Here is a 15,963-nt window from a genome sequence, read left to right as displayed (position 1 = left end):
TAGCTGAAGGTGAAACTACCGTGGCTTGCTCTATAGCATAAAATATTTTTCATAAAGTTTTGGCAACAGTCATTTTGACATGACAACACAACACACCTAGCCAAGTGTATCAAAACAATAACAATGGCGTATTGGTTTCATCGAAATCCTTTAAAAGCTACGAATAAAGTTAATTTTGAGTTGAAATTGATTGTCACCGACTCTCAAGCTGTTCAACTATGTAGCGAACTGCGACAAAGTCGAAACAGATTGCTGGATCTTTTAACAGATCCAAACAATACAACAACTAATCTCGATGAGGCATTTAACAAATATTTATCTCTTTTACGTGGAATGATCATAGCTCCCGATGAAAAAGGTGGCGAAAGCAGATTACGATATACTACTCGATTTCGCTGGACTCAAACTTTGTTGGGTAACACTCCTGCTTCTCAGCAAGATGCTGTTTTTGAGTTGATAAGCATATGTCAAGACATGGCGATTTGGCTAATGAAGCATGCAGCAATGATGGCTGGTAAGGATGAAATAGACATGGAGGAAGCCAAAGAAGTCCATAAGTGTCTTAGAAAAGCAGCTGGTCTTTTCACGGCCATGCAAGATAAGTATATAGGCAGCTTATTGCAAAAGACTGAGCCAGGCTCAGATTTAGATTCGTCTGTTGTAAACGCATATATAGGTCAATGCACAGCTGAAGCACAAGAAATTACCATAGCCCGAGCCATTGAGCTAAACCATGCACCAAGTCTGATATCAGCTCTTGCTAATGAAACTTCCCGGATGTATTCGACTGCCGTCGCACATTTGAGTAAAGTGAAATCATCAAAGGCAGAAAAATGGCGCAAATATTTTGAATTAAAAAGTGTGTTTTATCTTGCTTATGCGTATTGTTACTCAGGGGAAAATCTTTTGGCCCAGGAGAAGTGTGGCGACGCAGTTCGGGCCCTCCAGGAAAGCGAGAAGTGTTACGAATCGGCGAGCAAACTTTGCAAAGAGTATATCAACATCAAAGGTCCCGGTATAAGCGCTAAGCTGGATACCCATCTCTTCTTTCGTAAGTTGGGTCCCCTGATCAAGCGAACTCTCGAGAAGTGCGAAAGAGAGAATGGTTTCATATTTCACCAAAAGGTTCCTGCTGAACCCGTTGCTTTGGAGATAAAAGCTACTTACGGGTTGGTCAGCCCTGAAGAATTTGAACTTCCTAATGTCAATGTCATTTGGACTCCTGTGGCATATGCCGCATTCGATTCACCAAAAATGCCGAGTGATCCTTCAAGTTCAAAGGCTGCTCTTAAAGCTGAAGGTGACATACCTTCCGTGAAAGAAGTTGGCATGCATCAGACTTCAAAAGATCCAAAAAACACGAGTGGCTGCACAATTCAGTGATTACTCTTTCCTGAGAGTAAAGTTTATTTTCGCAATAAATTTGAAGCTAGATATGTGATTCTATATCTTTTATGTTTGGTCATAAAAAAATTGTCTTTAATTTTACATAAGTTGCTTGATTTTTATGAAATGACATTTTTCTTTTTACTTTGTTTATTATGTAGTGTTCTGCTTCGTGAAAAGAACTTTTTAAATGTTGATTCATGCTTAATTTTCCTTATGAGAATAATTTTAATATTTTGGTGAGAGACATAGTGAAACATAATATGTTCAAAAATAGGAATACAAGCAAATCTTTAAGGTAAACAAAAACCAAAGCATTCCTTATTTAATAAAATAACAATAAGTATATAATGATTAGCGTCAATATTTATGCAATATCATTTTATTATTAGTTAAATAACATTTATTTAACAAAGGAATATTTAATACGATAAAATAAATGTCACTAATAAAATATTAAGATAAAAAACTTAGCAAAATATAAACTTTCTCTTTCGTGAATAGCAAAATATAAACTTTCTCTTTCGTGAATAAATGTTTTCATGAAAGAGAAATTCCTTCGAAATAAAAAACTTGAAATGTTTATTTAATGTGAAGAAGTAGTAGAGATATTCTGATAAAAATGACATTAATTCTGAATAAGAAGCATTTGTGGAATAGACTTCCGACCCCACCAGTTTTGTGGTTTTGAAATGTTCGTGTTGCGCTTGCAATGCCTTCATAACAAGTAAAATGAGTTTTTTGAAGGTGATAAGCCTAGCTGTTCACTTTGTACTTTTCAATATTAACTGTAACTGTTGTGTAACAGTCTGATGTTTTGTTCCATCGAAATAAACATTTAAGACCATTTGAATTTCGAAAAGCTTACAGAAGGCACAACTAAAAGTATGACATAACACATTTTCTGTGTATCTAAAAAATGAAATCATTTATAATTTAAAACAAAGCCTGTCTGCATCTCTTTCTTTCAAGCATTATTAATGTTCAATGTTTTTATTATTCTTTTCACTAAAGTTTGTTTTTCTTTAACTGTTCTCGTCTTTTCAATAATTCTATATTTATCTATCTTAATACTGTAAGAGGAGGTAATAGGGTTGGTGTTTTCTACACTAGGGTGCGCTGAAAGCTCTTGACTGCCTGTACTTCCGGGTTACTCTTTCTGGTGTATTTTGAAGCCATTTGACTTCCCGCATGATTATTGTGTTTTGAGACTCTCTTAAGTAGTATTTCTTGTATGCGTGTATTTGTTACTTGATTAATTATTTGTGTCATTTGATGACCTGTCTTTTCAAGATGTAAGAATCATCATTTGAAAAAAAGAATAGTTATAAAACAAATTATGATTTGTAAAATAAACTTAATCTCTCTTTTTAAACAATATACTAACACTAACGTATGATTGTGTTTGGACCAACAAGACAAAAACAGTAATATAAATTAGTAAAAAGAGGCTAAATCAGGACCGCATAAAAAGTTAGTTCTTTTTAATTCTTGCAGCCATTTAACCTTTTTTAACTATACGTCTGTAACAAATTTTCGCTTCAAACTCACCCGAATTACTTAAAATCATTAATATCTTATGAAATACATCAGATTTGAGCTCAGAAATTATGTAATTTATTTCTTTTACTAAAAACAAATTTTTCTGTTTGAAAATATCAGCTCATCATTGAGCTCAGAAATTATGTAATTTATTTCTTTTAGTAAAAAAAAAATTTTCTGTTTGAAAATATCGTCTCACAGATTTAACTGTTGTAAGCAGCTGCATGCTCTCTAACCGGAAGTAGAGAAGGTCAAGAGCTCGAGATTGTTGTTGTTCACGTTTACATTGAGAACACCATGCTTTTGCTTTTTTGGAAAAAGAGAAGAAAAAAAATTTTAATTTTGATTTTATAAAGTGAGGTAAGACAGTTTTCCCTTGTATATGGGACTTAATACTGTATAAACTTGTGTTTTCATGGTAAATTTGAAAAATTCTCTTGAATAAAGATTTGTTTTCAGTTAAAATAAATTATCAACCATCATAAGCATGAATAAAATAATTGTATTAAGGTGAGGCACTTTACTGAATTTTAGAAATTTTCAGTTTATGAAATCTTTCTACCTTAATTAAAACTACTAAATATAAAAATGCTTAAAATTTATAATGTTAGATCTAATCAAATATTGGAATGCTGAGAAGTGCAATGACTCCCTTGTTTCAAAATTGCTTATTTATTTAGTTTTGATAATTTGAGTTTTCAATAAATCAAAGAAGACTTGGTCAGATTTATTTCAAATTATCTTGACTCTTCTATATATTATCTATATTCTTTATAGAATATTGAAAATTGTGATTATTATCTGAACAAATGCATTATTTTATTTTAATTATGGTGTACTCTAACAAAGCGTTTGCACAATATTAATGTTTTCATTTTTATATAGTGGATAGTAGGGGTATTAAAAACCAAGTTTATATCTTTTAATGTTATTTTTGTTTGTTAGTCTAAGCTGTTAATTGTATTGTTTAATGTTTAAGTAGATAAAAAAAAAAAGATCAAGTAAATTGTGTTCCTATTTTTTTCCTATTATTTATCTTAATATGTTTTAAAGAAAACAATTATTTAAAAAAAATTTACCAAAATATTTTTTAATTTTTGTAAGCAATAACTGGAGTTACCTAACTTATCAACTAAACCTCCCTATGTGATAATATAAAGTTTGAATAGCCACAATTGGATGAAATAAATATTTTATGTTTTAAAAATTATCAATAAGTCTAAGTATTTTTACTAAAAAAAATCTTATACCACAATTTAAAAAATATAGGTATAAGGTTTTGGCTTTTTTGCTTATACTCAAGTTTCATATTTACAAGAGTTATCTAGTTTTATGAATGTATAAATAATAAGTCAACTTTTTATTATTTGCACTAAAGAAACTTGATAAAGAAAATTCAAAATAATAGCTGTAAACTAAAATTATAAAAACTACAAAAAAATTTTAATTTTTTTTCTCTGCAATTACATAATTCAGGGAGGTAAACTTATAGTTTTTTACGAGACCACACACATAAGATATTATTTTGTTTTGTTAGTGATGTTTTTATCTTTTAGTAATTCTCTATTTTTATGAAATGAAAAAAATTGTGAGCATAAATAGTTGCATAAAATATATTACTAGAGAAATTGTAATAATAAATGTTATAATTGCTGTAACAATGAAGGGCACCTGGTTAGCTCAACTATTTTTCAAGCTTAGTAGCTTTTCAAAGCTGTATGCTAAAATTGTTTATTGTGGTTATTGTAGTATAAAAATCAAAATTTTTCTTTACTTGCATTGTCTACCATATATTTTTCATAGTTATTACTTAGCCTAGTCAGAAAAATGGAGCTATTTTTATTAATTATTTAATATATATAAAAATTATATAAAGGTTGTCCCAAAAGTATTGTAGAAGCAGTTGTTTTTAGAACTATACAGTTCCAATTTAAGAAATTATGCAAATTAGATGTTCTTTAATTGCATAAAAAATTTTAACAAACATTACTAAAATAAATTTGTGAAATTATATTTATGTCATAATAATTACTTTGATTTAGTTGTTGATGTGTCACATTAGAACAAGGCTGAAGAGCAATAGTCTAATAGTCAAGGACTCATCCATAATGATGATTTGAAGCCACTACTGGCACATACACGCTCAACATTACCACAATTTAAATTGGAGAGCAGTTGGTCGTAGCAGCGGGTGGAATCAGCCTATCTGACCTTTTCAAGCTTTGAAACCTCTGCAAATCTTACATTACAGTGGATTTTGAATCACTTAAATTTAATTGGAGAAAGTATAGTCTAGTTTGACACACAGCTTTTAGCACAAGGAATTGAGCACAGGCCTTAGCAACCACTTTTTAGTGTCTTTATTATAAGCTAGAGCTATTTTATATCCAAGCACGTAACACAATCTTTTAGCTAAATAAAAAATAAATAAACATTTCAAAAATAGTGATTATAAATAACTTATAAACAAACATTCATTTTTTAATATATAATTTGGTCTTAAGGTACACAAGTACACCTACTCGGGTGATCTCATAACTAATCATAATTAATTACTCAAATAAATAAAGTAATTTTTTTCTGTCATATATCATTTTAAAAGTCGAACATTTTACCATGTTTTACTAATCATTAGTTTATAATTGCTTTGCACAATACATTTTTGTAGATGCTGCCTACGTTTTGTATATCCAGGTCTTTGCATTGAACCTCATCGTCAGGGCTAAATCACCTTTTGGTGAAATATTTTTTACCTTTCAACTTAGGGAACAAGTGGTATAGTCACTGGTTATGAAGTCTGGATTATAAAATGAGTGTGTAAAGAAGTTAGATTTTAAACTGTTGTAAGGTGATGGTTTAATGAGTAACAAAGAAGAAAACGAGATTCAATTATTTTTCAAGGACATTTTGGGGAGCTGGCATGACATGAGCTTATAAAAACTTACACAGGCTCTTTAAAAGTTTATTGACCTAATTGGCTATTATGTAGAAAAACATCCAACCTATAAAATGATATAATATCATAGTTAATAATTTTTTTTTTTATTACTAAAAGAAAATACTTAACTTTTTAGCTTGGCTTCTTCACGTGAGATAAAAGGTTGCACTTTTGAAGCTGGATGTCAAGGTTTTAAAATAAAAATTATTAATCATGTGTAAAGTATTGGCCCTTTTTTTTCTTGAGCACCATATAAAAATTCTGTAACTTTTGAGAAAAATGTGTCACATTGCGAAAGCTATTATTAAATGAATGAATAGTCAATGATAATGAGCAATCTTGATTCGCCTGTACAAAACTTTTGGAACTGCCTGTATATATGTTACTTTAGATGTGCATAACTCAGTGAGAAAATATATTTAAATGTTTATTTGATGTTATTTTGTAACATGTTTCAAAATTATATGTATGTCTGTATATAATAGTAAATATGTATTGCATTTTTTCACCAATAAATAAATTTTGAATTCAAGTATTTTGTTTGTTCAAAAGCTAAAATTGCTTTAGTCCATTTCTTTTAAAAAAATATATATATATAGCTTTTGTGACACAATAATATAGCTATCTACTCTGGGATAATAATAAAAAATATAACTAATATTATAGTACTGTTAATTGTATAGTAAACCACATAATTATTTTTCTGCATAATGGCCTAATATCAACATGATTGAAGAGCTTAGTGGAAGAACCAGGTAAGTGACATTCATTTTAGTGAATTTGAATAAATGAGCTTTTAAGTTTATACGTTCTTTGTCTCTGTTTCTTCTCTCAATCTTTATGTTTGTGAAGGCCCAACTCCTAAAACTTTCGGGGTATATTGTCCCTAATTTGTACTATTGGTACTTGTTCCTAATTCCTTTATAATAGAAAGTTTTAATCATTTTTATGCTTAGCATCTGTATGTTTTTCATGTTTTTTCAGCAAATATAATTCTGTTTGAAAGGCTAAAATAAATACACATATATTTAAACTTATAATGAATTTAAGCGACCTCTATTTGGAACAAACTGGCATCAAGTTTATCTAGCCTTGGTGTAGATGTTCTACCAGTATTTATCGCTTTAATTGGCGAGACTGCGGTAATTGAGTTTAAATTCTTTTAAATAGCGCTGATTGTGATCACAATATGCATAATATGTCATTTTGTTGAGTCTCAAGAGAGCGTTTGCTTTCCAATGCTTCTGAAATTAACATTTATGGTTGATATAGATTTTATACTTTTCTGGTAGAAATATTGTAATTTAAAATATAAAAAGCAATTTTCTACACCGTTGTGACTACACTAGAGAGACAATTAAAAGAAGAAAAAAAAGTTTTTTTTTAAATTAAAATCCTTTTCCAAAACTAAGGGGTTTGTTTTCAGTATCGCCCGGGGTTGCCTATGACTATCCTCACGCTGATGGTGAAAGCATGCGAAATGTTGCCATAGGTAAAGAGTTCTGATCTGTTATTTTGATTGCCTATCTTATTATCGGTACTTATACTAGCTATCATTTGATCAGTACTCGAACTAATTCTTTTTTTTATATCGGTATTAAGCACCATTATCTTTTCATCGGTACTCAAACGCGTTATATATTGGGAGTACAAATTAGTTCGGTCCGTTTTCAAAAAATGGCTCTGGCTGTTATGAATGTTTCATAGTGACAGCTGATTTCGGTGGTTTCAGGGAGGTTAGACATCTGTCAATAATATTCAATTTATTTCGCTTTACGTTTCATGCAAAAATCCTGTTTTTTACTTCGTTGAATATGTCAAATTTTGTAATAACTAAGCAGCATTTGCGGAGGCTTTTATGTTTCTGCTTTAATTGGAAGAAAAGTGCAGCTAAAGCTCATCGAATGCTTGTAGAAGTTTATGGTAACAATGCTCCAACTGATAAATCATGTAGGGAATGGTTTCGACGTTTCATGAATGGTGTTGTATACTATGAGCTGCTACAACCTGGTGATTTCATTGTGGGTAATCAGTATAGGCTACAGTTGATTCATTTGAGCCTTGCATTACGAGAAAAACATGATACGGTTATTCTTCTGCGTGATAACGGTCGGCCTCATGTCGCAAAAGTCATAAAAATCAGTTGGAAAAGCTCAAGTGGGATATTTTACCGCACCCGCTGTATTTGCCGGACATTGCTCCTTCTGATTACTGGTTGTTCCGACGGATCCAGCACAATTTGGCAGGTCAATGGTTCACTTCTCTCGCAGAAATCGAAAATTGGGTCCTAACTTGGATCACCTCAAAAGATAAGACATTTTTTCGAGATGGATTTCGAAAATTGCCTGAGAGGTGAGAAAAAGTAGTAGCCAGCGATGACCAATACTTTGATTAATCTGTTCATTTATTTTGTTCTGAAATAAATGCATTTTTGACTGCAAAAAAACGGACCGAACTAATTTGTACTCCCAATATTTATCAATACTTGACAAGGAACTCCTGGATCAAGTATTGAGAGAAATTTGCCTTCGTCGAGGATATTTTATGATGGAACTAATTCGCATTTGCGTTACATGGATAGGAAAACCTCCCACTGTTAGACTGATAGCAAGGGGACTCTAACCCATGATCTGTTTACCACTGAGGATATTTTACGACAGCATTGTTGTTGGTGCGAGCCGGGTGCGGAATTCGTATCGACCAGCAATCGCTGGAATTCGAACCCGGTTCACCTCATTGGAAGCCGTACACTCTATCCTTTGAGCCACCACAGCTCTTTCATGGTTTTTGACCATTGAATCACTCTAAAAGCCCATATGATTGTGGATTGTCCCATTTCGTTTGCAGGAACAGGGGTCCACTGCCCATGCCCATCTATATCGTGTTTTAATTCCTAAAACAGCAATAAATGTAACTGCAAGGTTTCAAAAATGTATCATGAAAATATTTGAGTAATTGTGTAAACGTCAAAATTTCCTATTCATAACAAAAAATCGGAAACGTAACAGAAACCTTTTAAATCATCGCTAGAGTTTACGTTATGAAAGGTTTTTGAAATCTAACTAGTATCACCATTTAATACCGGAAAGCTTACCACTAAGTAACAGCCGCGTGTTTTAAATGTGTACGCGGAACGGTAGAATAGTCACGTGGGAATACAAAGAGATGAGTTCAAATATGTTAATCAATTAATGCGGATGATACTTAAAATTCCAAAATCCTCACAAAAATCTACATGCTCTGGAGAAACATAATTTTTTTTTTATAGATTTGAATATTCACTATCAAAATAGACGCCAATAAATTAGATTGCTTACGTTAAGTGTTTACGTTTAATGTACTGTTCGTGTTTCTATTGTTAACGTTTTAAATTATTGTGGCATACCAACTATTGTGTCATGCTAATAAATGCAAATAGTTACAAAACATGAATAGACATATTAGTTAAAATGTGTAATTGTGTATTAAATGGGCATTATTTATGTAACTCAAAAAATTCGGAAAATTTTTAATACAACTTAAAAGAAAACAACGTAGAAATTTTTTTTAAAAATTATAAACTAAATTGTGTATTTTTTATAATTGTTCCTTTTAAAATTATTGTAACTAAGTACTGAATTGATTTGAATAATAAGGTAAAGTTACATCATAATATGGCAAACGTGACATAAGGACGCACTGATGCATGACGTGACATGCGCACTGACTTGTGAGCTTATTTGATTAATGGACTTTCTTACTCCTATCAAAATATTCCATTTAAATACTATCATATCAACTACTTTATTGAAATTATTTGTTTAAACTATGCAAGAAAGAAAAAAAAACAAAGGAACTTTCAATATAAATCACTGGAATTGCAACTAATAAGTTTTAATGAAACTTGCGAAGTATTACTGACAGATTTAGTTTAATCAGATATAAATGTAGGCCTTTTTTCGAAATTTGTTAAAAATTCTAGAATTGAAGGCTGTATGGTAGGAGTTAATCAGATTTTAAGAACTTAATAATTGAAAATTTTGCTAAGTTACAGGAAAATGAAATTTTTACTGTTTCATTTGATGATTTATTTTGAATCATTAAGCACTTTTTATAATCCACAAAAATTAAAATTNAAAAAAAAAAAAAAAAAAAAAAAAAAAAAAAAAAAAAAAAAAAAAATACGTGTTGCATTATGATTAAAAAAAAGGCGTTACTATAATAGACTTCGTAAAAGTATGGCTTTCTTTTTAAATTCTTGCTAAACTTATTGAATACATAACTCGCCTTCTTTCTTCGAACCAGTAACACAATTCAAATCGACAATAATCGATACTGAATTTCTATTAGCTAGCATTTTGCTCTAATAATATTTTATACATCAGCTTAAATACTTTATATATTAGATCTAGTGGAAAATTCGAATGAAGAACTGAAGAATGAAGACTTTACAAATGACTTACAAGGCTTTCGAGTACCCAAAAATCCCCCCCACTTCTCATGTTTGAAAAAGATCATAACAGGAAATTTTTTTATGAAACAATTCAATGCCACCGATTATACCAGAACTTATTTCAGACCGAACCAAAAGTGAGTTATTACTCTTACTCAGAGCCGGATTATACCTTTCGTAGGCCCTAGGCACAGAGCTGGATTATACCTTTCGTAGGCCCTAGGCATAGCCGTTTTTGGGCCCTCCCTTCCTTCCCCCACTCCTCCCCTCTTTTCAAAATATATGCTGAAATTTTCTTGCATATTTTTTTTTTACACTTTTATTAATATGGATTTTAATTTACGAATTTGTTTATCGAACTTTATCTGCAATACCGACAAGTGTAATGCATAAAGTAAGAGAAAAAAGAAAGGTACTCCTAACTTTAAAGAGAAAAAAAAATGGTAGAAATATAACATTTAAAAGAATAAAAAATTTACAAGTTTAGACAAGAAAAACAAGTTTAAAAAATACAAAATTCTCATATTTATTTTTTAAAAATAATTACAATTCCTAAATTAACTTATATAAACAAAACCAATGATTAAATAACGCAATATATTTCATACCTAATTAAACGGGGGGGGGGGAAACAATAAAATAAAAGGAAAACTAATTAATCTAAATCAAAACACTTGAAAATTATCGAACCGAAAAGATAGTTAAAAAAGGCACTAGCATAAATATTAAAACCCGGAACAAGGCAAGATCAACGGAATTTTAAAAAATAAAAAAAAACCTAATGATAAAATTTATGAATAAAAAGAATTTATTGAGTGCGAAATTTATCGTGAAAAGAAAAAAAAAATCAAACGCAGTGGAATCAGAAAAACAAAACTGTTTTTCTGACTCCACTAACTGTTAAACTGTTTTTTTAATTTTTTTCTCCCAAGTTTTTCGTAGGCCCATAGGCACGTGCCTAATAGGTTAATCCGGCCCTGCTCTTACTTGAAGAAAGATTAAACAAAATCATTAGTAGGCCTGCCGAGATCTCTGAAACTTATGTCAGTGCAGTGTCAACAGGATATATCCCATATTAATTTACTCTCAAAACGATTGTAAAGGTCCCTTAAGATTGTGCCCCCTAGACGATCACAAGCGAAATTTAGCCTTTAAGGACCTCTGTGTTAAATTAAATATATACTACTTAATAATCTTAAAAAAACTACTGTTTATATTTTACTACCACTAAATACAAAAGAAAAATGTTTTCATACATTTTGTCTGGTCATGTCGTGCTCGTGACCCCTTTAATTTAAATGACGTAATTAAATGTATATAATTGTATGCTTTACGATCCCTGTCAGTATATGGTTAAGATCGTAGAGCTCCTAAATGACATTGATGATGGTAATCATTTTAAGAGAATCGTTATATGATTGCACTGCTAGGGGTTGATGTTCACAAATTGTGAAAGTCATGGAGTCGTTGACTTTGGCCACATACACAGTAAAAGTTTTGCTAAGTAAATAAACAAGTGTATTCCACTGGAGCTTATAGTATCGAAACTATTTTAATTTCAGCAACATCACTTAAAATTTATAACATTTTCGACGATTGTATATTTATTCAATTCACTCGCCATTTTGTAAAAAATTATCTTAACCCTCTCGAAGGCCGTGGGAAGTATACTTCCCACCACTTTTAATTTAGTTTTCCATTTGTCACATTTCTTGAACTTCACAATTCTTGAAGTGCGTTTGAATAAAATTGGCAGCCATTTGTTAGTTTACGTATAAAAGTTATAAAATAAATAATTCCTTTTGAAGTTTGTAGCATTTATAAAATTTATTTTATAAATAAAGAAAAATAAAAGTCAATAAGTTCCTATTAGGTCGTGTTAAATATATTTACCTCCAAAAAAATGGCATTTTTATAAACTAAATGAGTTTTTTCTTTCTTATGTCAATTACTATTCTTAAAACAATTTCAATTCCAAAAATACTTCAATTTACCTTTACTAGAAATAAATGGCCCTTTAAAGGGTTAACTCTAAATCTGTTAGTTACCCCGAATATTGGATATACTAATGAAAAGTAACGCCTACTTTTTGTCCAAAGCTTTTTCCAATTGTGAGCAGCATAATTATGATTCGATTAATACTGTGCTTGAAACGATCAGAATTTCGTTTTTCTACAAAACAAAATTCAAAGGGTAAAAATTGTTACCATTTTAAAAATTGCTAACGTTCTATTTCTTGTAACTTCCAACAAGGGCATTAAGAAGATATAATAGAATCATAAGGATGGCAACACCAACATCATCAATCGGTCTATTTTAAGGGTCAGGATAGCTAATTCTAAAGGAAACTGGTAATCTTAGTGATTTAGAGTCTATGTGACTATTAGTTAGTTGAAGTAAGTTTCTGTGTGAAACATCGAACCTGAGTAGTTCAATCCGGTGTGGCTAAGAGTCTGTGACTTTGTTATTATTAAAGATGTATATAGTAATTATTATTGGTGTTGATCATATGTTTAGTTGAGTGAATTAATGGTAACCAATATCATTACATATTTTATTTNAAATATAAATACTAAGAGAGAGAGATGTAATTAAGAAAGCACTCATAACCACATTGTACTAACAAACTAAATAATAACTTTATTTTAATTGATCTTACAATAAAAAAATATACGTAACAATGAGTTATAAATTTAAATCTCATAATTGAAGAAACTATTGTTTCATAGAATTTAATTCTCCTCTGTCGCAACAAGTCTCGAATGCCTCCTAGGCATAAAAAGTTACAAATATGAACACGCACTGGCACATCAAACCAGATTCTATCACACTTCTACTTATTAAACTATCAAAAAAATTATCGGAAGCCTGATCTTGCACGAATCGAAAATTCAATGAGGTGCATTGAAACAAACCAATCAGCGGTACACCAGGAAAAACTGTTTTAAACACCTCACACACTGTATGACAGTTAGAATGTTCAATTGAAAACATAAACGTTATTGTGTAATCTGTAAATCCCTTCTTTTTGTTCATTTTCTGCTTCCAATGCTCCATCGTGTAACTAAGATGTATATCGTGTTTTCCAATAGCGAAACGGAAAACTTGCACGTTTGGCCCCTCAAACACCGGGATATAGTTACTAGCCATCGGTACAGGCATTATAATTCCAGATGCAAATGCATCGTACTTGTGTCTTAACTCGTTCAAAGCAATCTGGAAGTATGGCATGCAGGTGAACTCCACAAGATTAAGAGTACCTTTGATGTTATGCCCATTCTTGATTATGTGCTTCAGTATTGGGCCGACGCTTTCTTTCCTTTTATAAAACTTCAATTCTCCATCTGGGAAATTAGGGAATAGGTAACCACAGATCGCTGGAGTATTCGTTGTGACTAAACTGGACTGTGAATCTCCCCCGTAAAATGCCAGATTGATTTGCAAGTACAGGCTGATGCAGCAGGTTGGCGGCAGATGTTTCCGCAAAGCGATTTTGACAGCTGAAAATTTTAAAACAATATTCAGTTCCATAATATGAATAGATAATTTACGAAGGTGAATAAAATATAGACAAGGTTTTATTTATTTACTTTTCCCCTGCTGATTTTCCGGAGGAAGTGTATTCACGATTGCAAAGATCGAATACGCCATCTGAGGAGGTACTTAGATCCATGTCCCGACCCTCCCTCTTTCCCCTCATCAGTTGTATAGGAATGTGCAACGATATTTTTACTTTTCTTAATATTTTTCGTATTTAATTGACACAAATTTTTTTTAAATTCCTGAACTTTCTTTTTAGAACTATGTTCAATGTAGTTTTCAGTTCCTTATAGTTTCCTCACTTAAAAGTTTTTAATCTATTTGAAAATCAAGAGAAAAACTGCCGTACTTCCTTCTCCCATGACTCTCCATACGCCAATGATGAAAGCATGCGAAGTGTTGCCATAGGTAGAGAGTTCCGCTGTACGCCCTCTATAGCTCATTTCGATCGCCAATGGATCTGAGGAGAGAGATTTTCAGGTACCATGTAAAGCTAAGCGCAGATGGCGCTGGGGATCAAAATTCGCCCTAAGGCTACCTGGTTACTATTTCTGACTGATTTTTACGTTTAAGCTTGAAAAAACATGCCATCCAATTTCCTCATGCTTGTGGCGCTTTCCAATACTACGCGTTTTTTCAACTTAACTCTCGTTCTCAACTCTCAACGAAACAAACAACAAATGAAATCGTAAGACTCCGCTAGCTTGCTATGATACTACCAAAATATAACAAGCGGCTTTAATTTTGCACAAATGTAGCCGATTAAGGAATAACACTCAAAACATAACCTTACACTTCATTTATGCTTTTGTTAAATTTGTTTTAGGTTCGCGACCTGTTAGAATTGATAAATTACAGAAAACTCTTTTAAATGGTAAAATTACGCATAAATTTAAACGCAAATCACAATTATAAAACTTCTTAGAATATTAAGGCTTTTCCCACATCACCTAGGAAGCATAACATAAGCGGATGAATACGCCGGAAGTTCCTAAATTTCTTCCGGTTCTAAGAAATTGGTCATTGTTTACATTTAGTTAACCATCAGTACTTTCAAAAATAAATGTGTAGAAAATCCTTGTTTTATCTAATCTTTTTAGTACGATCGTCATCATGATTGAGAAATAAACAAAACTTCCTTAGAGCAAACTGATAAAATTTCCCTGACAGTCATCAAATTTTTAGAATTTTACTTCAAGTTATTAGTTTCTATTTTGTTTTACATCCGGTTTTTAACTATAAGCCATTTTTGGATTTACTACTATTAGACAGAAACGGAAACACTTTCCTAGGCCCACACGCTGCGAGTTTATACGTACAAGAGTACTTATATGTACTAATACAAGAGACTACAGACATGGGATCACGTTAGTACAATTCTGGGATTCAAACTTTTTAGTCTTTCTTTGAGCCTAGATTGGCATCCTATCAAAGTCACCGTGGCAATATAAAAAATCAGAACACAGACCCAGAGCAGTACTTCCGTCAAAATATATGCATTCCCTTTTTAGATTATTTTGCTGCCCAACTGATTGAAAGATTTTCGAAGCACGAAGATACTCTTGCAACTCTCAATAAAGTGTTACCTAAGTATTGTGTGAACGTTGATATTAATTTATGCCATTTCCGAATCTACGCAAATTTCATTGACATCGAAAACCTCGTGGGAGAAATGGAAGTATGGGCATCAAAGTGGAACCTACGTGAACCCCTAAGTAGACCATTTACGGCACTTTCAGCAATGGAAGAATGTGACAGTATTTTTTTCCCAAACATTTATTGCTTGTTATCAATATTGGCTACGTTGCCAATCACCACAGCAACTGCAGAAAGAACTTTTTCTACTCTTAAACGCGTAAAAACAGTAACAAGAAATGCTACTAAAGAAGAGAGGCTAACAGGGCTAACTTTATTAAGCATATTTCGGGATATTCCGGTTTGTCCTAAAAAAGTAATCGAAAAATTTTTTTCAAATCCCCGTCGCATGTCTTTGTAAACTTTGTTTACAAATTTATTATAATTACTATGTAATATTAATTGAAAAATAATTATTATGCAATATTTTTTAATTACTAGTTTAACTTTTGCAAACAACAGAATAAACAATATTTGTTACAATGTTTTC

The 15,963-nt window shown here is 31.5% G+C and overlaps 2 protein-coding genes across 2 annotated transcripts in view; one reads left to right on the top strand and one right to left on the bottom strand.

The window, feature by feature from the left end:
- Positions 1–109: 109 nt before the first annotated feature.
- LOC107436994 (BRO1 domain-containing protein BROX-like) lies at positions 110–6,398 on the top strand. Its single transcript, XM_071187148.1, has one exon. The coding sequence runs from the start codon at positions 124–126 to the stop codon at positions 1,381–1,383; it is 1,260 nt and encodes a 419-aa protein (XP_071043249.1). The 5' UTR covers positions 110–123; the 3' UTR covers positions 1,384–6,398.
- Positions 6,399–12,912: 6,514 nt separating this feature from the next.
- Positions 12,913–15,963, bottom strand: part of LOC107436992 (uncharacterized) — a 7,904-nt gene continuing 4,853 nt past the window's right edge. Inside the window, exon 3 of the mRNA XM_016048850.4 lies at positions 12,913–13,798. Coding sequence (XP_015904336.2) covers positions 13,068–13,798 — 731 coding nt within the window. The 3' untranslated portion in view covers positions 12,913–13,067. The remainder of the gene's footprint in view (positions 13,799–15,963) is intronic.

This window comes from Parasteatoda tepidariorum, chromosome 10 (assembly GCF_043381705.1).
Source record: "Parasteatoda tepidariorum isolate YZ-2023 chromosome 10, CAS_Ptep_4.0, whole genome shotgun sequence".
NCBI classification, from domain to species: Eukaryota; Metazoa; Arthropoda; class Arachnida; order Araneae; family Theridiidae; genus Parasteatoda; species Parasteatoda tepidariorum.
This window is presented reverse-complemented; position numbering and strand designations above follow the sequence as displayed.